This window comes from Dasypus novemcinctus, chromosome 9, assembly GCF_030445035.2.
Source record: "Dasypus novemcinctus isolate mDasNov1 chromosome 9, mDasNov1.1.hap2, whole genome shotgun sequence".
NCBI classification, from domain to species: Eukaryota; Metazoa; Chordata; class Mammalia; order Cingulata; family Dasypodidae; genus Dasypus; species Dasypus novemcinctus.
Window position 1 is genome coordinate 42714561 of NC_080681.1, and position 23814 is coordinate 42738374.

The following is a 23814-nucleotide window of genomic DNA, read 5'->3' on the forward strand; positions in this document are numbered from 1 at the left end:
GGTTTCTCTCTGTTCTTGGGAGTCATTTAGCCCTAATTGCCATTGATAACATGGCAATTGATAACATGAGGGAAAAAAGCATTAGAATAAAGCCAACATTGAAAGTTATAGGGAAGAGGGAAATGGACTTGGCCCAGTGGTTAGGGCGTCCGTCTACCACATGGGAGGTCTGCGATTCAAACCCCAGGCCTCCTTGACCCGTGTGGAGCTGGCCCATGCGCAGTGCTGATGTGCACAAGGAGTGCCGTGCCACGCAGGGGTGTCCCCCACGTACGGGAGCCCCACGTGCAAGGAGTGCGCCCCGTAAGGAGAGCTGCTCAGCGCGAAGGAAAGTGCAGCCTGCCAGCGCAGTGCTGATGCGCACAAGGAGTGCCCTGCCACGCAGGGGTGTCCCCCACTTACGGGAGCCCCACGTGCAAGGACGAAGGAAAGTGCAGCCTGCCCAGGAATGGCGCTGCCCAGGAATGGCGCCGCCCACACTTCCCGTGCTGCTGACGACAACAGAAGTGGACAAAGAAACAAGATGCAGCAAATAGACACAGAGAACAGACAACCAGGCAGGTGGGGATTAAAAATAAATAAATAAATCTTTTTAAAAAAAAGAAAGTTATAGGGAAGAAATATTAAAAGCACCAAGGGTTTTGAAGATATAATTAGTTTTGAAGATATAATTAAACTGTTGATTATATCTCCCCAGCAACTTTCCTCACATTTTATGAAGCCATGAATTTCTTATTTTTGAAAGCCAGTTTAAGTTACTTGTAGTCCAAAACATCCTAAGTATGATAATATTAACAATTATAGGAGAGCAGGTGTAGCTCAGTGATTTGAGCACCTGTTTCCCATGTATAAGATCCCAGGTTTTATGCCCGATTCCACCTGAAAAAAAAAAGATACAGCATGTATTTTGAACAGGACTTTTCTAATAGAAAGGGAACACATTTAGTACTACCTTAGAATCTGTGATGTTTGCCAAATTCTTTGGCCTCATCTTGATCTCCCTGGCTTCAAGTTGCATGAGCAATTTTTTATAGTAAAGTTCCAAATCTTCTCGAAGTTTTGTTAAAACCTCCTCTAATGATGCTGTAATTTTCTTTGTTTCAAAGTATTTTTTCTTCCAACCATCACAGGCTACAAAAAAAAGCAAAGGTTATAGTTTTAGTCTGATTAAAGGGTTAAATATTTCAACCTGGCAAGGACCCCTAGAGTCAAGGTCAATTTAAACTCTTTTTTTTTTTTTTTTCTCCTCCTTTCCTCTATTTCTCTTCTAAACTGAGGAAATAGGAGCTAAGGGAGAAGGTCTGTTGAATACCAAAAGGATTTGCCTAGATACATAGTAAAATAATGGTAAATCCAGGAACCACAGCCAAGTTCTTTTAAGCATGTAATTGCTTCTGAACATCTTCATTAAGAAAAAAAAATACTACCTGTAGCAAAATATTTATGTTTTTAATTTTGATTACTTTTTTCCATAATCTGGTCTGAATTCATTGATTATATAGTTAAAACTATAGAAGAAAAAGTCCTTTTTTTCCAGATTTTTCCATATTGTTTCCATCCTCATAATGACATAATATTTTGTGATTGTGTTTGATCATTTATCAAAATTATACTAAATACATCCCCCAAATTCTGCTAGGTAAAATTTCTCAAACTTGAGACCTCAAGTTTTGGGAAAATTAGAAATTAAACATTGCCAGTTTAGGTAATCACTTTGACATTAATGAGGTTTTTTTAAAATATTTATTTTATTCATTTACTACCCCCCCACCCCCACCCCATTGTTTTGTTCTCGCTGTTTGCTTTCTGTGTCCATTCGCTGTGTGTTCTTCTGTGTCTGCTTGTTTTCTCTTTAGGCAGTACCAGGAACCAACCCTGGGACCTTCTGGAGTGGGAAAGGGGTGCTCAAACTCTTGCGCCAACTCAGCCCCTGGTCTGCTGCATGTCTTGTTGTCTCTCCTCTGTGTCTCTTTTTTGTTGTGTCATCTTGCTGTGCCAGCTCTCTGCACAGGCCACCACTCTGTGTGGGCCAGCTCGCCTTGCAGGCCAGCTTGCCTTTTACCAGGAAATCGAACCCTGGACCTCCCATATGGTAGATTGGAGCCTAATTGCTTGAGCCATATCCATTTCCTGAGATTCTAAATACAAACTTAACAGGAACATAAGTTGCATGTTAGTATACTGGAATCTGCTTATATTTCTTTGAGATTATCAGAGAAATGAAAACCCCAAATATAAAAATCAGTTAATGAATATGTGGACCCAAGACTGGAACTGTGAATTCCAGGTTGAGAAAAACTGCTTATGCCTTTTCATTCTGTTTTGCATAGAAATAACCACTGTGAAAGAGGATGCCAACTTTTTTTTCAGGAACTAGAGGTTTGGGATTGAACCTGGGACCTTGTGTGTGGGAAGCTGGTGCTCAACTATTAACCCATATCAGCTTCCCTGATTTGGTTTTTCCATTTGTTTTCCTTGTTGCTTATTTTTGTTTTTTCAGGAGGCACCAAGAACCAAACCTGGGGCCTCCCATGCGAGAGGCAGAGACTCAACTGCTTAGTCACATGCACAACTCTGACATTTAAAATATGGCATATACAGGCAAACCTCAGAGATACTGCTAGTTCAGTTCCAGACTCCTGCAATGAAGCAAATGTCACAATAAAGCAAGTCATGAATTTCTGGTTTCCCACTACATATAAAAGTTATGTTTATATTATACTGTAGTCTATTAAGTTGCAATAGAATTATGTCTAAAAAACAATGTACATATCTGAAAATAAAAAGTTTATTGCTAAAAAATGCTAACTGTCATCTGAGGCTTCAGCGAGTCATAATTTTGCTGGTGGAGGGTCTTCCCTCAATGTGGATGGCTGCTGACTGATGAGAGTGGTGGTTGCTGAAGGTTTGGGTGGCTGTGGCAATTTATTAAAATAAGAGAACAACGAGTTTTGCTGCATTGATTCTTCCTTTCATGAAAGATTTTTCTGTAGCACGTGATGCTATTTGAAAGAATTTTACCCACAGTAGATCTTATTTCAAAATTGGAGGCAATGCTCTCAAACCCTGCCATTGCTTTATCAGCTAAGTTTATGAAATATTCTAAATTCTTTACTCTCATTTCAACAATGTTCACAGCATCTTTATAAGATTAGATTCCATCTCAAGAAACCACTTTCTCTGCAGCAATTCAGTCACATCTTCAGGCTCCACTTCTAATTCTTTTGCTATTTCCACAACATCTGCAGTTACTTCCTCTGAAGTCTTGGAGCCTCTGTAAGTGATCCATGAGGTTTGGAATCACCTTCTCCCAAATTGCTGTTAATGTTGATATTTTGACCTCCATTAACCACCAATGTTTTAATGGCATTTGGAATGATGATCTTTCCTGGAAGAGTTTCAATTGACTTTGCCCAGATCCATCAGAGGAATCACTATCTATAGCAGCTATTATTTTGAAATGTATTTCTTTTTTTTTTTTATTTCTCTCCCCTTTACCGCCCCCCCCCCCAGTTGTCTGCTCTCTGTGTCCATTCACTGTGTGTTCTTCTGTGACCACTTCTATCCTTATCAGCAGCACTGGGAATCTGTGTTTCTTTTTGTTGCGTCATCTTGTTATGTCAGCTCTCCGTGTGTGTGGCACCATTCTTGGACAGGCTGCACTTTCTTTCGCACTGGGCGGATCTCCTTACGGGGCACACTCCTTGCACGTAGGGCTCCCCTACGTGGAGGACACCCCTGCGTGGCAGGGCACTCTTTGAGCGCATCAGCGCTGCACATGGGTCAGCTCCACATGGGTCAAGGAGGCCCGGGGTTTGACCTGCGGACCTCCCATGTGGTAGGCGGACGCCCTATCCATTGGGCCAAGTCTGCTTTCCTGAAATGTATTTCTTAAATAATAAGACTTGAAAGCTGAAATTATGCCTTGATGCATGGGCTGTAGAATGAATGGATGTTGTGGTAGCAGGCATTAAAGCAAGATTCATTTCACTGTATATCTCCATCAGACCTCTTGGGTGACCAGGTGAATTGTCAATAAGCAGTAATATTTTGAAAGGAATCTTTTTTCTGAGCAGTAAGTCTCAACAGTGGAATTAAAAATCAGTAAATGATACTGTAAGCAGGTGTGCTGTCAGCCAGGCTTGCTTTGTTGTTCCACTTATAGAGCAGAAGCAGAGTAGATTTAACATAAATGTTAAGCACTCTAGGATTTTTGGAAAGGTAAATGAGCATTGGCTTCAACTTAAAGTCACCAGTTGCATTAGCTCCTGACCAGATAGTATCCCTTTGAAGCTTTGAAGCCAGGCATTGACATTTCCTATCTAGGTAGGAATCTTCTTCCAATAGAATCTTCTTCCAATAGAAGGTGGTTTCAGCTACATTGAATATCTGTTTAGTATAGCCACCATCATCAATTTTCTAGCTAGATCTTCTGGATAACTTGCTGCAGCTTCTATGTTATCACTTACTGTTTTACTTTGCACTCTTAGGTTATAGAGATGCCTTCTTTCCTTAAACCTCATGAACAAAGTTCTGTTATATCCAAACTTTTTCTGTAGTTTTCTCACCTCTATCAGCCTTCATTGAATTAAAGAGCTAGGGCTTTGCTCTGGATTAGGCTTGAAGGGAATATTGTGGCTGATTTGATCTTCTATCCTGACCACTAAAACTTTTCCCATATCAGCAATAAGGCTGTTTCACTTTCTTATCATTCATGTGTTCACTGCAGTAGCACTTTTAATTCCCTTCAAGACCTTTTCCTTTGTATTCACAAATCGGCTAAATGTTTGGTATAAGAGGCCTAACTTTTGGTCTACCTTGGCTTTCAACATTCCTTCATTACTAAGCTTAATCATTTCTAGCTTTTGATTCAAAGGGAGAGACATGCAACTCTTCCTTTCACTTGAACACTTAGAGGCCATTGTAGGGCTATTAATTTGTCTAATTTCATTATTGTTGTGTCCCAGTTTCAGTGATTTACTAGGATTCATAGGACTCAGATAGTTGTACTCATGGGTAAGACTTATTGTAGTGAAAGGACAGAAAGCAAAATCAGCAAAAGAAAAAGGCATGTGGGGAGAAGTCTGGAGTAAACCAGGTACAAGCCTCCAAGGGTCCTCTTCCTGTGGACTCAAGACATGCTATATTCCTTCAACATGGAATTATGACAACACATGTGAAGGGCTGTCTAGCAGAAAAGCTCATTAGAGATTCAGTGCCCAAGGTTTTTATTGATGCCTGGTCAATTACATACTCTCTGCCTAGTGTGTACCAAAATTCCAGACTCCCAAAAGGAAAGTAGGTGTTTAGTATAAATTATATTGTTTGCATAGTTTAATCATAGCAAACTACCCTTTTCAGGGAATTGTGAGAACAAGCTTAAAATCCAAGTAGCCAGATGCCAGCCCAGGGCTAACTTTGCAAACAGGTCTTTCTAAGGATAGCAGTCTCAGGCCTATTAACTCTTTGTTGTACAACAGTCTAATCAAATAATAACACCTAGACTTCTAAAATAATGAATTTAATACATTTTCTCTAAAGGCTGACATAATATTTTAAATTTAAATTTTTCTTACCATTTTAACACTAAGGTAGAGAAAGTGAGCTAAGGTATAAAGTCATTTGATTAAAGTTACATAATTACTTGGAAATTTACCTCAAGCATTTAGTTATTTCCCTCATGCCCTACATCCAATCCCTCAGCAAGTTCTACTGCTACTATTGCCAAAATACTTCCAGCATCTGGAACAGTCCACCTTTCTTCAATGCTACATCCTTAGCCAACCCACTATCATCTCTTATTTAGAAAGCCAGATTAGCTTTCTATCTAGTCTATCCACTATAATTCTTGCCCCTCTATGAGCTATTCATACAGTAGTTACTCTGATCTTTCTAAAGTATTTTTCCTCTCTTTTTCTTTCTGAATTAGACATAAGCTTTATTGGGACTTACAAACAGGAGAGAGTCTCTCTGGTGGCAGTGGTCCAGATAATGAAGTGGTGCTTCACAAAGAGGCAAAAAAGGAGGGGCAATATAAGGGGTCTCAGAACAAAGACATTCCATAGGATATGAGAACAGGGTTTCTGCTGGAGTTACAGGAAATGTACAAATGGGTACCTGGTGATATTATTGCAAGAAGGGAGTACATAGCCTTAAGAAGATTAGAGTTTACAGTACCATTTGTACGCTCTTTTCCTCTGGGGAGATTTATTACTTTTTTTTTTCCTAAAACAAATCAATTGTATTGATACATATTAATAAAGCATACAATTCACTCAAAGTGTACAATCAATGGTATTTGGTATAATCACATAGTTGTGCATTCATCACTTCAATCAGAGCATTTTCATTATTTCAAAAGTAATAATAAACAAAAAGAAAAACAAACAAGAAAATTCTTCACCTCTCAATCTATCTATGTTTCCCCTGCTGTACATAATTGCTATATCTGGCTATTCTTGAATTATTTATTTATTTATTTATTAAGCTTGAATATTTATTTATTTATTAAGCTGTTTTATTGTGATATCTTCACATATGGTATGGCCTATCCAAAGTGTATAATCAATGGCTTTTAGTATAATCGCAATGTTGGGTATTCATTACTACAAAAAATTTTAGAGCCATTTAATTACTCCAAAAAGAAAAACTCTGCACCCCTGAGCAATCACCTCTCAATCCCTCTATCTTTCCCAGCCCTACATAACCACTAATCTAATTCCATTTTTATAAATTGATGTATATTTATATTTTATATAAATGGAGTCTTACAATATGTAGTACTTTGTGTCTGGTTTCTTTCACTTAGCATAATTTTTGTGTTTTGTTTTTGCCTGATATTAACAGCTTGTAACATTAACACACATTCATTTGCAAAGAAAAACAGTCTTATATATGCAATATTACCCATATTCATATTTTACATGAGGCTTTACAATGCTACACAGTTCCACGTTATATTTCTTAGCTTTTCTTTTAGTAACACACATGACTTAGATTTTCCCTTTCAAACAGTGTCACAGCTATATAATAGCACTGCTAGTTATAAACACTATGCTGTGCTTTCACCGTTTCTATTCATTTCCACAGATTAACAAACCACCTTTTTAGCAATTCTGCACAGGTTAATCTTCAGCTTCTCATTCTCTAACCTCATATTATTTTCTGGTGACTCATATTCTACTTATTAACTTGATTAGTTTATGCAATATATTTAATTCATAATAGCACCATCATACAGTATTTGTCCATTGGTATCTGGCTTGCTTCATACAACATAATTTCCTCCAGTTTGATCCATATTGTCATATGCTTCATTTCTTCTTAGAACTTGTGTGTGTATCATAGTTTGTTTATCCATTCATCAAGTGATGGATGCCTGGGTTGTTTCCATATCTTGACAATTGCAAAAAAATGCCACTATGAACACTGGTGTACAGATATCTGTTTGTGTTACTGCTCTCAGTTCTGGGTATATACCCAGTAGTGGTAATGCAGGGTCATCGGCAAATCTATATTCAATTTCTTTAGGAACTCCCAAACAGTCCTCCACAGTGACTGCATCATTCTACATTCCCACCAATAGTGAATAAGTGTTCCTATCTCTTCACATCCTCTCCAACACTTGTAGTTCTCTGTCTCTTTAATTGCAGCCATTTTAATAGGTGAGAAATGATATCCCATTGAGGCATTTATTTACCTTTCTCTAATCATTACTGATGTTAAACATTTTTGCCTTGTTTTTTTTTTTTTTTTGCCATTTGTATTTCTTCTTTGGGCAAATGTCTATTCAAGTCTTGCTCATTTTTTAATCGGGTCATTTGTCTTCTTATTGTTGAGTTGAAGCATCTCTTTATATATCATGGGCATTAAACCATTGTTGGATGTGTGATTGCCAAATATTTTCTCCCATTGAGTTGGCTGCCTTTTCATCCTTTTGACAAAGTTCTTTAAGGTACAAAAATGTTTAATTTTGAGGAGTTCCCATTTATCTATTTTTTCTTCTGTTGTTTGTACTTTAGGTGTAAGGTCCAAGAAACTAACACCTACCATTAGGTCTTTAAGATGTTTCCCTATACTTTCTTCTGGTAGTTTTATATTTAGGTCTTTGATCCATTTTGAGTTGATTCTTGTATACGGAGTGAGATAAAGTTCCTCTTTCATTCTTTTAGTTATGAACATCCAGTTCTCCCAACACCATTTGTTGAAGTGACTGTTTTGTCCCATTAACATGGCTTTGGGAGGTTTGTGAAAAACCAGTTAGCCATTTGACTATCTAGAAAGACTTCCTAAATGGAAATTAAATAACTAAACCAATAATTTATTTCATTCTTAGAGATTATTATGTCCAATAGTTAGAGCTGTAATAGGAAAATTAGAATTGTTATAATTAATTTCTATTACATTTGTATTATTATTTACATTTATAAAGGTTTGCTGCTATGCTATCTATTTTTTATAATTATATTAAATCTAACCTGGCCTTGCACTCTCTTTTAAAATTTGTAATTCCATCTATTTTTCTATTTATTTTACAATTTAACAATAAAAGACTTAACAGCTAAAAACAAAACAAAACAAAACAAAAAAATATTGACCATAGAGGCTAGGGTTTATTTCTGGACTCATAATTTAAATCCATTGATTAATATGTCTGTCTTTATGCCAATACCATGCTGTTTTGACCACTATAGCTTTGCAGTATGTTTTGAGGTCAGGCAGCAAAAGTCCTCCCACATCGCTCTTCCTTTTTTAGAAGGCTTTTGGTTATTTAGGTGCATTTTCCTTTCCAAAAAAATTTTGGTAATTACCTTTTCTATTTCTAAAGTAGACTGTTGGAATTTTGATTTGTATTGCATTGATTCTATACATTGGTGAATTAATCAGTCAAAGGGGTGCTAATGCAAAGTACCAGAAAATCTGTTTGCTTTTATAAAGAGTATTTATTTGGAGTAAGAACTTACAGTTACAAAGTTTTACAAGGTCCTAAAGAGTCCAACTCAAGATACCATTAGAGGTAATTTCTCACTAAAGTCAGCTAACACATGTTGAAGTAAGATAGTGGGCTATCTCTGCCTAGTCTCTTCTTCCTTCTTCCTCTATTTGCTGAGTCGTTTCTTTGTCTGCTTCTGTTGTTGTCAGCAGCATGGGAAGTGTGGGCGGCGCCATTCCTGGGCAGGCTGCACTTTCTTTCGCGCTGGGCGGCTCTCCTTACGGGGCACACTCCTTGCGTGTGGGGCTCCCCTACATGGGGGACACCCCTGCGTGGGGCGGCACTCCTTGCGCGCATCAGCACTGCGCATGGGCCAGCTCCACACGGGTCTAGGAGGCCCAGGGTTTGAACCGCGGACCTCCCATGTGGTAGACGGATGCCCTAACCACTGGGCCAAGTCCGTTTTCCCTCTTCCTTCTTCCTCTTAAAGCTCTGTGGTCCCAGCTTCCTCCCATCTCAGTTGTAGGCTGCCATAAGGCTTGTTTCCTTCCAGGAATTCTCAGCTGCTCTATTCATTTCAGCTGCAAACAGCTTTAGCTGTTTGAGTGTTCTCCTTTCTGTCATATGGCAGAACGAAAATGACCACATTCTCTTGTCTTTCCATGTGTCTTCTGGAGTGAGTGTCCTTTAATATCAGCCCACCAAGGGGGAAGGGTTTCAACCCTACTGACATGGTCAAATCAAAGCCCCAATCCTAACAGGTAATTTAATCAAGACATATCAGCTGAATCTAATGCATTCAAAGGGTATCACACCCAGATTAGTTTACAAATTCTTTTGGGGGGGATTCATAAATAATACCAAACTGCAGCAATAGTTTGGGTAGGATTGACATGTTCATGATATTTAATCTTCCAATCTGTGAACATGAAAGTCTTTCCATTTGGTTAGGTTTCCTTTGATTTCTTTTAGCATTATTTTGTAGTTTTCTACATATAGGTCCTGTACTTCTTTGGTTAAATTGGTCCCTAGGTATTTGAGTCTTTTTGTTGCTATCATAAATGGAATTTTCCCCTGATTTCCTCCTCAGATTGTTCAATACTAGCACACAGAAACATTACTGATTTTTGTGTGTCTTGAATCCTGCCACATTGCTGAGCTCATTTATTAGCTCAAATAGCTTTGTTATAGACATTTCCGAATTTTCTAAATACAGGATCATGTCATCCACAAATAGTGAGAGTTTTACTTCCTTTTTTCCTATTTGGATACATTTTATTATTATTTTTCCTTGTCTAATTGTTCTAGCTAGAACTTGTAGCACAATATTGAATAACAGTCATGGCAGTGGGCATCCTTGTCTTTTTCCTGATCTTAGAGGGAAAGTTATCAACTTTTCCCCATTGAGTATGATGTTGGCTGAGGGTTTTTCATATATGCCCTTTATTATATTGAGGAATTTTCCTTCTAGTCCTATCTTTTGAAGTGTTTTTAATCAAGAAAGGATGCTGGATTTTGTCAAATGCCTTTTCTGAATCAGTTGAGATAATCATGTGGGTTTTTTTTTTTTTCCCTTCAATTTGTTAGTATGGTTTATTTTGTTAATTGATTTTCTTATGTTGAACCACCCTTGCATACTAGGAGTAAATCCCACTTGGTCATGGTGTATAAGTTTTTTGAGGGAAGCGGATTTGGCTCAACTGATAGAGCATCCGCCTACCATGTGGGGGGACCAGGGTTCAAACCCAGGGCCTCCTGACCCATGTGGTGAGCTGGCCCATGCACAGTGCTGATGCGCCCAAGGAGTGCTGTGCCATGGAGGGGTGTCCCCTGCATAGGGGAGTCCCATGCACAAGGAGTCCGCCCCCACAAGCAGAGCCACCCCGTGCAAAAAAAGTACAGCCTGCCCAGAAGTGGTGCCACACACAAGGAGAGCTGACACAGCAAGATGACACAACAAAAAGAGACATAGATTCCCAGTGCTGCTGGCAAGAATGCAAGCAGACAGAAGAACACACAGTGAATGAACAAAGAAGAACACACAGCGAATGGACACAGAGAACAGACAATGGGGGGGATGAAGGGAGGAGAAATAAATAAATCTTAAAAATAAATAAATATACTCCAGAATGTTAACATCTTTAATTAAAAAATAGTTTTTTGATATGCACTTGGATTACATTTGCAAGTATTTTGTTGAGAATTTTTACATCTGTGTTGATGAAAGAGATTGGATTGTAATTTTCTTTTCTTGTAGTGTCTTTATCCAGCTTTGGTATTAGAGTGATATTGGCTACATAAAATGTATTGGGTAATTTTCCCTTCTCTTCAATTTTATGGAAGAGTTTAGACAGGATTGGTGTTAATTCTTCTTGAGATGCTTGGTAGAATTCACCTATGAAGCCATCTGGTCCTGGACTTTTCTTTATTGAGAGATTTTAAATGACTGATTCAATTTCTTTAAATGTGATTGGTTGGTTAAGTTCTTGTATTTCTTTTTTTTTATTGTCTTTTTTTTTTTAAGATAAATAGATCTCACAAAATTGTATTTCTTATAGAGTCAGTGTAAGTGGTTTGTGTGTTTCTAGGAATTTGTCCTTTTCATCTAGGTTGTCTAGTTTTTTGACATACAGTTTCTCATAATATCCTATTGTGAATCTTTTTATTTCTGCAGGATCAGTCATAATTACCCCCCCTTTTCATTTTTTATTTTATTTATTTACATCTTCCATGTTTTTTTCTCTGTAAGTCTAGCTAGGGGTTTGTCGATTTTATTGATCTTCTCAATGAACCAGCTTTTGGTTTTGTTGATTTTCTCTTTTTTTTTCTTTTTTTCTTAACTTCATTTATTTCTGCTCTAGTCTTTATTATTTCTTTTCTTCTGCTTGCTTTGGGAATGGTTTGCTATTCTTTTTCTAGTTTCTCCAGCTGTTCAGTTAGAAAGATCTTTATTTTAGTTCTTTCTTCTTTTTAAATAAATTTCCCTCTTACCACTGCCTTTGCTGTATCCCATAAGTTTTGATAATTTGTGTTCTTGTTTTCATTTGTCTCGATATATTTACTAATTTCACTTACAATTTCTTCTTTAATCCACTATTGTTTAGGGAGGCTGTAAAGGCTGGAAAAAGTCTCTCTTACTATTTACCTTTTTTTAAAAAAAAGATTTATTGATTTTCCCCCTTCCCCTCCTCCCACCCTGCTGTTTCTGCTGTCTGTGTTGTCTTCTCTTCTCATTTTATCCCCTTAGGATTCACTGGTATTCTATCCTAGAGACCTCTGATGTAGAGAGGTTCCCTGTCAATTGTGCCGCCTCCTGATTTCTGCTGCACTTCATCTTGATTCTCCCCTTGTCTCTCTTTTGTTGCATCATCATCTTGCTGTGTGACTCACTTGCATGGGCACTGGCTCACCATGCAGGCACTTGCATGGGCACTGGCTCACCACACGCAGGTTTTCTCTTCTTTTTCACCATGAGGCCCCAGGGATCGAACCCGGGTCCTCCCATATGGTAGGTGGAAGCTCTATCACTTGAACCACATCTGCTTCCCTTTATTTACTTTCAATTTCCATACAGGCACTCCCTTGGTCCACCAGCAAATGGCATGCTTCAGCAGCCCTCTCAGTTCAAAGCCTGGTCAGAATGTGTGCACTTTAACATGATAGCAACAATGTGACAGAGGATCCTGCCTGGAGGCTCTTCAGAACCTCACAATTCAAACTTTCTCAGAGGCTGTTCTCCAACATTTGCTGGCAGCTCCTCCTTTCCTGGGTAGGAAACAAGTCCACTCCCCTCTGAATCTTCAACAACCAGGCCTGGTTAGTAGTGAGGGTGATTGAGAGGGTTGGATCTCTGTAATCCTGTGCAGGCTCCCAGGGCAAACAACAACGTGACCCCTCCTGGCCTGGAAGGGCTCTTGTGACACAGCAGACCAAATTTGTTGGCCAAAAGTTGAATCAGCCTTAGGCCACATCCCTTACATGCCTATTTTCTGGGGAGGTAGATCCCTGTAGCCCACTCTGTCTGTAGCTGACAGCCTGAGGCTGGAGAATTCATAATTGTCTGCTCATAGTGTGGGGGAAAGGCACCAATGGTTGCAGATGCAGCTTCTCAATGTCTTTACATTGAGATTTTTTTCCCTTTGCCTTTCTCTCTTTTGGGTGGTGTTCAGCCTTCCCCTGGTCTCCTAAACCCTAGAACATTTTTTCCAGGCTGTTTTTGCCTGTCCTCTAGCTATTTTTCTGGGAGAGAAGAGAGTTCTATGTCTTTCTGATCTGCCACCTTCCTAAAATATATTTTTTTAATCATGTAATATCCTAGTTTAAAATTCATCAATAGCTCCCACCTTACTTAGAAAATCCAAACTCTTTGACTTGGCCTCTCTGTTCCTTGCTGACCTTCTCATTTTTATCTCCCTCTACATTCCCCACTGTTTACTATGCACCAAACACATTGGCCTTATTTCAGGCCCTTAATATCACAAGCTCATTCCAACCTATGGACATTGACATTTAGTGTTTTCCTGTTCAAACGGCTTTTGGCTTATTTCTTTACATGCTTGCCTTCTCATCATTAAAACCTTAACTCAGATAACATTTCCTCAGAAATGCCTTCCTTGAACACCCTGCTAAAGCACTTCTCTCATGCCCCCATCACTCTTTACTACACTGTTTTTAATTAACTTCTCAGCTCCAATCAATACTTGATATTTTCTTACTTATTTATTGTCTATCTTCTCCTATTAGAAAGGAAGCTCCTTAAACAAAGTCATGTGTGTATTGTTCACTGATGTATCGTTAGCATTTAAAACAATCCCGAGCACTAAGTAGACCCAAGAAATATACGGTGACTGACACACACCTTTCATCTTGAAACATTCTTATTGAAATAGAAAGTAAAGGATCATTCTCATTTTATAAACAGAGTAAAGCAGAAAGATGATAAATAACTTGGCAAAGTAAAAGATTTGTCTGGTGCTAGAATCCTTCATTCCCAAACAACACAATTTCTAATTCTATTGCAATAAGACTACTTACCTTGTCTTTCTTCCTCCCTTCCTCTCTCCCTCTCTCCCTCCCTCCCTTCCTTCCATTTAGCAAGGCAGACAGATACACATCACCCCCCTCCCTCCCCCCATTAATCACCTAAGGGAATCCAAAAAGGCTTCCAATGTAAGTGATATCTTAGTTGTGCTTGAATGGCTAGTAGGAAATAGTCAGGTGAACAGGAGAGGAGAAAGGAAAAGAAGATAAAAAGATGAGAAGTATATGGTAGAAGGAAAAGCATGCCTGAAGGCCTAGAGCCAAGAAGCTCACTTCAGATCTTTAGCACATCTAACACTTTTTCTTAGATGTTTTTCTTGATCTCTTCCATCTATTAGAGGTGCTCTTCCCATGTATTCCTGTCAATAGAATTCTTTAATTTCTTAATCATAGTAATCATGAGGGTGCATCATTACTTCTTATCTTAATTTTTATTTCCCCACTGGACTTCAAGCTCATGAAGGCAGGGATAAGATTGTGTCTACCTATCTGTGTCTCCTCAGTCCCTAGAGGAGGCTGGATTTAGTAAGATACTTCATAAATGCTTATTTAATAAATAAATGAAAGAAGGAATGAACAAATAAATGAATTTCAGTTATGGAAAATATTTGAATTTGAACTTTTAAAAACCCCATTTAAACCATATTAAGTTTATTGTATAAAATAGTTGAACAATGATTTCATGTTTTCTATGTTGAACTTACCTCACTTGTGTACCACTTAAAACTTAACAGTAAAATAGGAAACATTAATTATAACTTTCTTATTTATTCTAAAAGTATCACTTCTGTGAAACTTAAGTTTTCTTCAAAGGAATTGTGGTTGTTTGGAGCTGTGTCCCCCAGAAAAAACATGTTCTTAAACCTAATCCATTTCTGTGGGTATGTACCTCGTAAATAGGGCCTTTTGATGAACTTACTTCAGGTAAGGTGTGACCCAGGATGAGTCTTAATTATATTAGTGAATGCCTTAAAGGCAGGTTACAGAGAATGAAAAACCCACAGGGAGCAGCAAGAAGCTGAAAGTCAATGGAATCCAGAAAATAAGGGAGTGGCCATGAGAGGACACCATGTGCATTACCATGTGGCAGAGGAACTAAGGACCAAGGATCACTGGCAGTCAGCCCCAGAACGCCAGTATTCGGGAAGAATCACCTTGATAACACCTTGATTTGCTCTTCTCCAAGCCTCAAAATTGTGAGCCAATAAATTTCCACTGTGTAAGCCAACCCACTGCATACTATTTGCTTTAGCAACAAGGAAACTAAAACAGTCATAAAAGATACATGATAAACTTTACCATGAAATCGCTTCAGTTTGCTTTGTTCAAATAGCCTTTCAACCTTTTTTATGAGTTCTTCTCTAATTTGCTCTAAATATCTTCTTTCTTCCTTAACTTGTTTCATTTGTTCAATAATCTTCTCTCCTAAAAAGATTATAACCCATACTCATCAATGTCTGGATGCTAAAAGATGGTTAATCACTCAAAAAGTGGACTGTAAAACTTAAGTGCTTAAAGCACCAAGAATCAATTTCAACCAAAACTCTGTTTTTCTTGCAGGAATACAGTATTTACCACTCTGGAAAATGCTAAAGAGTCATTTCAGTTTCTAAGAGTGATACATAAAGGGATTTATAAAATACATAAGTTAGGGGCACATACTAGTGTGTCTTTTCCATATTTTCATGTATGAGTAGAAACCAGGTAATGTTCAAGTAGTTATATGTACACATTTATGTTTAATTCTTTGGTAAATTTTTCTTGGGTCAAAAATTATTGCACTTAAATCTGAAATGGGAAATTTATATTTTAGAGTATATTTTTAAAGGAAAATAATATTAACTAAACATATGCAATAATCAATATAAAATTTTTATAATCTAACATTATTTAATTTTACCTCACAGAATCATCTATACTTACAGTGTCACCATACTTACTCTCAATCTGTAATAGAGAGACATCATTTATTCCTTGAGAAAGAACAGGTGGACAAGGAAATGAAGGAAAATTAATAAGATCTGGTAGGGTGACACATTCTTTCTCATCTGTCTGTAAATTAAGTAAACATAAAAATCAATAAAAATCTGATAGAGTGGCATATTCTTTTTTACCTGTCTATAAGTATAAATATTTGATAATGTACACCTGCAGTGCATTTCTTTACTTACATGGTGATAAACTCCCAAGTCTGTATTTATAGATAAAGACTCTCCTTATGATCCACTCACCATTCCATTATTATTGGATATTATACATGAGTACTTCAAACATGAATTTTTCAAAAAAAAATCCATTATTTTTCTTTCCAAATGTGATTTCCTCCTAAGATTTCTGATCTCAATGATCTGTTATGATACTTTTTAAATTTTCAAAGATGGCTAATGATCTTTTATTCATCTTTAGTCAATTTTGATCATTTATATTTGCTTAGAAAATTGGTAATTCCATCATGTTTTCAAAATTTAGCATAGAGTTGTAAATCTTATACTTATTGATCTTATTTCCTCTGAATCTGTGTCTATATCATCTTTATATTTCCTAAATCAAAAATTTCTACTTCTTTTTTATAAACTACCTCAAGCTTACAGATATTGATGCTTCTCTTACCACTACATAGGTCTTGAATTTGTTTTCAATTCTTTTTAAAATTTATTTATTTACTAGTCAAGTTGTAGGTTTACAGAAAAATTATACAGAGTTCCCATATATCCCTTGTGACAGTTTGATATTATTTATTAACCCCCAAAAGATATTATCTTTGTAAACCGGTCTGTTCCTCTGGGTGTGATACCCTGTGATGTATTAAATGCAAAGGTTTTAAGTTTATTTGATTAAATCAATTTAGGGTCTTTGATTTGACCATGTCAGTAAGGCATGACTCAGGTTAAGTCCCTGTCCCCTTGGTGGGCTGATACAGGACACTCATTCAAGAAGACACATGGATGAGGAGAGAACTTAGTCATTTCAGTCCTGCCACGTGACTGAAAGGAGAAGACTCAATTAGTGAAAGCCCCAGGAAGAGAGATGAGCCATTTGCCTGATAGGTTGCAGTCAAGCAGCTGAGAAGGCCTACAGATCAGGCAGAGATAGCTCATCATCTTGCTCCAACACATGGCAACAGACTTTGGTGAGAAAGCAGCCTTGAGCTAGACTCTTTAGGGCCTTGTAAATGTAAGCTTTTACCCCAAATCAATACCCTTTATAAAAGCCAACAGATTTCTGGTACTTTACATCAGTACCCCTTTGGCTGACTAATACACCTTCCACCCTACCCCCATTATTAACATGTTACATGAGTGTGGTACATTTGTTATAACTGATGAAAGAATATTATTATAATTGTACTAATAACTATAGTCCATAGTCTACATTAGGGCTCCCTGTTTGTATTTTACAAACCTATGTTTACTTTTTAAATGTTTTATTCTAGTAACAAATATACTATCTAAAATTTCCCCTTTTAATGACATTCAACTCTATAATTCAGTGCTGTTAATTATGATTTCAATATTCTACTACCATTACCACCATTGATTACCAAGAATTTTCCATCACCCCTGTGGTGATGGAACTGTATGTACTCCATAAAACCATGTTCTTAAAGCTAATCCATAACTGTGGGTGTAAACCTATTAGAGATAGTACCTTTTGATTAGGTTACTTCAGTTAAGGCATGGCCCAGGGTGGGTCTTAATCTTCTTGCTGGCATCCTTTATAAGAGAATAAAATTCAGAGAGAAAGTCATTTCAGCAAGTAGCTGAAAGCAATGAAACTCAGAAGAGAAGAAAGAAATCAACAGCTTCTATCATGTGCCTTGCCATGTGACAGAGGAATCCAGGTTCACTGGCAGCCAGTCTTCAGAAGAAAGTATCGCCTTGAGATGCCTTGATTTGGACATTTTCACAGTCTCAAAACTAAGCTTGTAAGTTAATAAGTTCCCATTGTTAAAATCCAACCTGGGGACTTCTGGAAAAATGCTGAAGGAGTAGGTAGGCAGAGACCCTCACAAAAAAAGCAGAGAGAAGGCAGGTACCTATCTAAAGAAGGTGCTTTGGATATATATAGAATGGGAAGGTGCTCTGAGTCATTTAGGAGGGAACTGGAAAGAGAAAGAAGAAAAGTATCAGTTGCTCACCCCTGTGGCTGGAAATGGCACATATACCCTACCCTCATAGCAAGTAGCCTTGGTGCCCCTGGCTTGCTGTTACCAAAGGACTGGGAGAGGGTATTCCCTGGGAGGAAGAGGGGCCTGGAAGAGGGTGGAGAGGTTTCTTTGTGGTGAGTTTGGCCAGCTGAGCCCTCTGAATCTCAGAAGGGATCCCGACATGTCGGGGAGAGGAGAGGGAGGATCTGCTCAGGCAGGCTGTCACACCTAGCTGCCTGCCCAGGGAGAGAAAACAATTAAATTAGAGAAGGGGTGGGGACAGGTGCCTAATCAGCAAGACTCTAGCAAGCTAAAGAATTCTAAATTCACCCGGGGGAAAGGCACAGATAGACCTCTGAAAACCAAATAACCTAAAGAGACAATTCAACTCAGTGGGGTAATTCCTGCCTTGCATATATGTGGCCCCTGGTTCAATTCCCAGGTTGACCAAGAGAGTCATCCCCCTGGTTATCAGGCATTCAGCTGATACTTTATGACAGGGAACATAAAGACATTCATTTGTTTTAGGCTTTCTTGGATCTGTTTTTTTTTTTTTTTAAGGTTCCTTTTATTTTAATTTTAAAATTTTAATCGCTAAAACCCTATACATCATTTGCAGAGGGCAGGATCCAGGGAGATTAATGAACACCAACAGCTTAGGGACCTAAAGGGAAGGCCATTTTTCCTTGGTTGTTTTTTGTCATTGTTGTTGTTGCTGCTGTTTTGTTTCTTGTTTATTGTGTTTCCTCTTTCTTTGTCCCCCCGTTTTTCCCTTTTATAGATTTTTTTCTGCCTATGTTATTTCTTTTCTTTCCTTAATTTTTCTATCTTCTGTTTTCTATTGTTTTTCATTCATTCTACCTTTTTGTTTAGTCTTCATTTAAAAATTTATATTTCTCTCATTTTTTTCTTTGTTTACTTTCCTTTTTTTAACTTTTTTTCATTTCTTTTTTCTTTTCCTCTCTTTTAATCATTCCAACCTTTAATTCATTCTATATATTTTTCTCCTTTCATTTTTTTCTATCCCACTTTTTAAATCTTCCTCTGTACTTATGATTTTTTTTAACTTGTGTTAATTATATATTTTCCTAGGTCTTGTTTGGCTCCTCTTCTATCTATTATTATTATTACTCTTGTTCTTTTTCTCTTCTCATCTCTTTCCGTTTCTCTGTACCTAATTTTTTTCTTCTCAAGGGATCACAGAAAACAGCAAGGAAGTAGAATAAGAGGAATGAACGGTCAAAGTGGAATCTTACAACACAGAACAACAACAACAAAATAAAGCCCTAGCATAGAAAGAGACGCTAAGCAACCGAATAAATCCATCAAGGTCAAGAGATGCCTAGACAACAATAAAAAATTACAAGCCATACTAAAAAACAGGAAGACATGGTCCAGTCTAACAAACAAACTAAAAAACATGGAATGACTAATCAAAGATGTCCAAACAAATATCATGAATCAACTTAGTGAAGTGAAGGAAGAGATTAAGGATATTAACAAGACACTGGGAGAAATACAAAAGAAATTGTAAATATACATAAAAGATAACAGATGTGATGGTGATGAATGGCAGAATGCAAGAAATAAAAAATACACTGGAAGTACATAACAGCAGATTTGAATAGGCAGAGGAAAGAATCAGTGATGTGGAAGATAGTACATCTGGAATCAATAGTAGAACAGATAGATAAAAAGATAGAAAAAATCCATCAGGGATTTAGAGACTTGAATGACAACATGAAATGTACAAACATATGCATTATAGGCATCCCAGAGGGAGAAGAGAAGGGAAAGAGGGCAGAAGGAGTTTAGGAGGATATAATGGCTGAATATTTCTAACTCTATTGAGGGACATGGACGTACATGTCCAGGAAGTGCAGCACACCCCAAACCATATGAATCCTAACAGGCCTATTCCAAGACATATACTTGTCAAATTTTCCGATGCTCAAGACAAAGAGAGAATAATGAAAGCAGCAAGAGAAAAGAGACCCACCTCATACAAGGGAAGTTCAATAAGAGTAAGTGCTGATTTCTCATCTGAAATCATGGAGGCAAGGAGGCAGTGGTGTGATGTAGTGCTAAAGGAAAAAACTTCGAGCCAAGAATTCTCTATCCAGCAAAGCTAGCATTCAAACATGATGGAGAATTAAAAATATTCACAGATAAAAAGAAATTAAGAGAGTTTGTCAATAAGAAACCTGCCCTTCAAGAAATATTAAAGGCATTTCTGCAGGTTGAAAGGAAAAAACAGGAGAGACAGTTGGCGAAAAGTGTAAGAAAAACTAAAAAGATAAAACGAGAAATAAAAACAACACATGGCATACACAAACCTAAAGAAAATATGGCTAATATAAGTAATTCCTTGACAGTAATAACACTCAATGTTAATGGCTTAAATTCTTCAATCAAAAGACATAGATTGGCAGAATGGATAAGGAAATATGACCCATCTATATGTTGTCTACAAGAAACTCACCTTAGACCAAGGACACAAGGAAGCTAAAAGCAAATGGTTGGAAAATAATTTTACATGCAAACAATAATCAAAAAAGGGTGGTAGGAGCTATATTAATATCACACAAAATAGACTTTAAATGAAAAACTAATGTAAGACACTAATGTAAGGACATTATATGCTAATAAAAGGCAAAATCTATCAAGAAGAAAGAACAAACATAATTATTTATACACCTAAACAGGGCACTCAAAATAAATGAGGCAAACATTGGAAAAACTAAGTGGAGAAATAGTTGCCTCTACAATTATAGTGGGGGACTTTAATATACCATTAACACCATTAGACAGAACATTTATGGCAGAGAAGCAATTAAGAAACAAGGACCTTGGATAATATATTAGAGGATCTGGACCTAAGAGACATATACAGAATATTACACCCCAATACAGTGGGATATACATTCTTCTGGAGTGCACATGGGTCATTCTCCAAGACCACATCCTATGCCACAGAACAACTCTCAATGAATTCAAAAAGACTGAAATTATACAAAGTAATTTCTATGACCACAATGCAATGAAGCTGGAAATCAGTAAGGGGCAGAGAATCAGATTAGGCACAAAGATATGGAAGTTAAACAACATACTCTTAGACATTCAGTGGGTCAAGGATGAAATCACAAAAGAATTCAGTAACTACCTTGAAATGAGTGAAAATGATAATACAGTGTATCAAAACCTATAGGATGTAACAAAAACTGTACTGAGAGGGAAATGCATAGCCATAAATGCTTATATTAGAAATGAAGAGCTAACATAAAAGACCTAACTGCACACCTGAAAGAACTAGAAAAAGAACAACAAACTAACCCCAAAGGAAATAGAAAGAAGGAAATAACAAAGACTAGAGCAGGGCTAAATGAAATTGAAAATAAGAACACATTAGAAAAAATAAACAAAACCAAAAGCTGGTTCTTTGAGAAGATTAATAAATTGACAAACCTTTAGCTAGACTAACAAAAAAAGAGAGAAGATGCAAATACACAAAATAAGAAATGAGGAAGGGGATATCACCACTGATCCCACTGAAATAAAGAGAATCATAAGAGGATATTTGGAAAATTATATGCCAAAAAGATGGATAATTTAGAGGAAGTGGACAAATTCCTAGAAACACACAGTCTACATTGATAAAAGAAGAAATTGATGAACTCAACAGAATAACAAGAATGAGATTGAATTAGTCATCAAAAACCTCCCAATTAAGAAGAGCCCAGGACCAGATGGCTTCACAGGTGAATTCTATGAAACATTCCAGAAAAAACTAACAGCAATACTGCTTAAACTCTTCAAAAAAAAGAAGTAGAAGGAACATTCCCTAACTCCTATGATGCCAACATCACCCTAATACCAATGCCAAACAAAGATGCCATGAGAAAGGAAAACTATAGGTGAATCTCTCTAACGAACTCAGATGTTAAAATCCTCAACAAAATACTTGCTAATCATATTCAACAACACATCAAATGAATTATATACCTTGACCAAGTGGGCTTCATCTCTGGTATGCAAGGATGGTTCAACATAAGAAAATTAGTCAATGTAATACACCACATAAACACGTTGAAAGAAAAAATATCACATGATAATCTCTATAAGATGCAGAAAAAGCATTTGACAAAATACAGCACCCTTTCCTGATAAAAACACTTCAAAAGATAATAGAAGGAAACTTCCTCAACATGATAAATGGTATACATGAAAAACTCACAGCTAACATATTCAATGGTGAAATCCTAAAAGCTTTCCCTCTAAGATTTGGAACAAGACAAGGATGCCCACTGTTACCACTCTTATTTAACATTGTGGGGAAGTGGACTTGGCCCAGTGGTTAGGGCGTCCATCTACCACATGGGAGGTCTGCAGTTCAAACCCAGGGCCTCCTTGACCCATGTGAAGCTGGCCCACGTGCAGTGCTGATGTGTGCAAGGAGTGCCCTGCCACGCAGGGGTGTCCCCCCGAATAGGGGAGCCCCATGCGCAAGGAGTGCACCCAATAAGGAGAGCTGCCCAGTGCAAAAGAAAATGCAACCTGCCTAAGAATGGCGCCGCCCACACGGAGAGCTGACACAACAAGATGACGCAACAAAAAGAAACACAGATTCCCGTGCTGCTGACAGCAACAGAAGTGGACAAAGAAGAAGATGCAGCAAATAGACACAAGAACAGACAATCAGGGTGGGGGGAGGGGGGAGAGAAATAAATAAATAAATAAATAAATAAATAAATAAATAAATAAATCTTCTTAAAAAAGTATATTTAAAAAAATAAAAATAATCTTTCAGTACATTGTTTTATATAAACTACGTAATGAATTCTTAACCCAAATTCTAGGGTTCTGAAAACATTTTTGTTTTTTCTAAATTCTCTCAGAAATACTAAAACACTTGTTCCCCGGGACGGGGTGGGGGGCTGGAATCCAACCCATTTTACAGTATCTGCTTTTGGCAGTGTAGCAAACTAAAACAACCCCAAAGAGAAACTACAATTTAAGCTTAATTACTCACTCCTTCCACCATCCTGTCCCCTGGTAAACTATATTCTAGTTTCTGATTGTGTGAATTTTCTTATTCTAATTACTTCTTATCAGTCAGATCATACAATATTTGTCCTTTTGTGTCTGGCTTATTTCAAAATTAACATGATGTCTTCAAGGTTCATTCATGTTGTCTCACATATCAGAACTTCAATGCTTTTTACCCTCAAAAATATTTCATTGCTTGTATATACCACATTTTGTTTATCCATTCACCAGTTGATGGACACTTGGGTTGTTTCTACCTTTTAGCAATTGTGAATAATGCCACTATGAATACTAGAGGGCAAATCTGTTTTAGCCTCTGCTTTCAATTTTTTTTAGTATTTATCTAGATGTGGGATTGCTGGATTACCTGGTAACTCTATACTTAACTTTCTAAGAAACTGCTACATGGCTTCCACAGTGGCTACACCATTTTACATTCCCGCCAACAATGTATGAGTGTTCCTATTTCTCCACATACTCTATAATACATGTAATTTGTTTTTTTTTAACAAATCAATTTTATTGATACATATTAATAAAACATACAATTCATCCAAAGTGAACAATCAATGGTATTTGAAGTATACTCACCACTTCAATCATTATTAGATCATTTTCATTATTTCCAAAAAAATAAAAAATAAAAAAC

At 37.2% G+C, this 23814-nt stretch overlaps 1 protein-coding gene across 3 annotated transcripts in view; it reads right to left on the minus strand.

The window, feature by feature from the left end:
- Positions 1-23814, minus strand: part of SPATA1 (spermatogenesis associated 1) — a 103165-nt gene that overhangs the window by 20690 nt on the left and 58661 nt on the right. For all 3 annotated transcript variants that reach the window (XM_023589393.3, XM_058303255.2, XM_058303254.2), the window contains exons 9-11: positions 15913-16024; positions 15272-15397; positions 953-1131 (exon numbers count right to left, since the gene is read on the minus strand). In XM_023589393.3, the coding sequence (XP_023445161.2) occupies positions 953-1131; positions 15272-15397; positions 15913-16024 (417 nt within the window). The remainder of the gene's footprint in view (positions 1-952; positions 1132-15271; positions 15398-15912; positions 16025-23814) is intronic.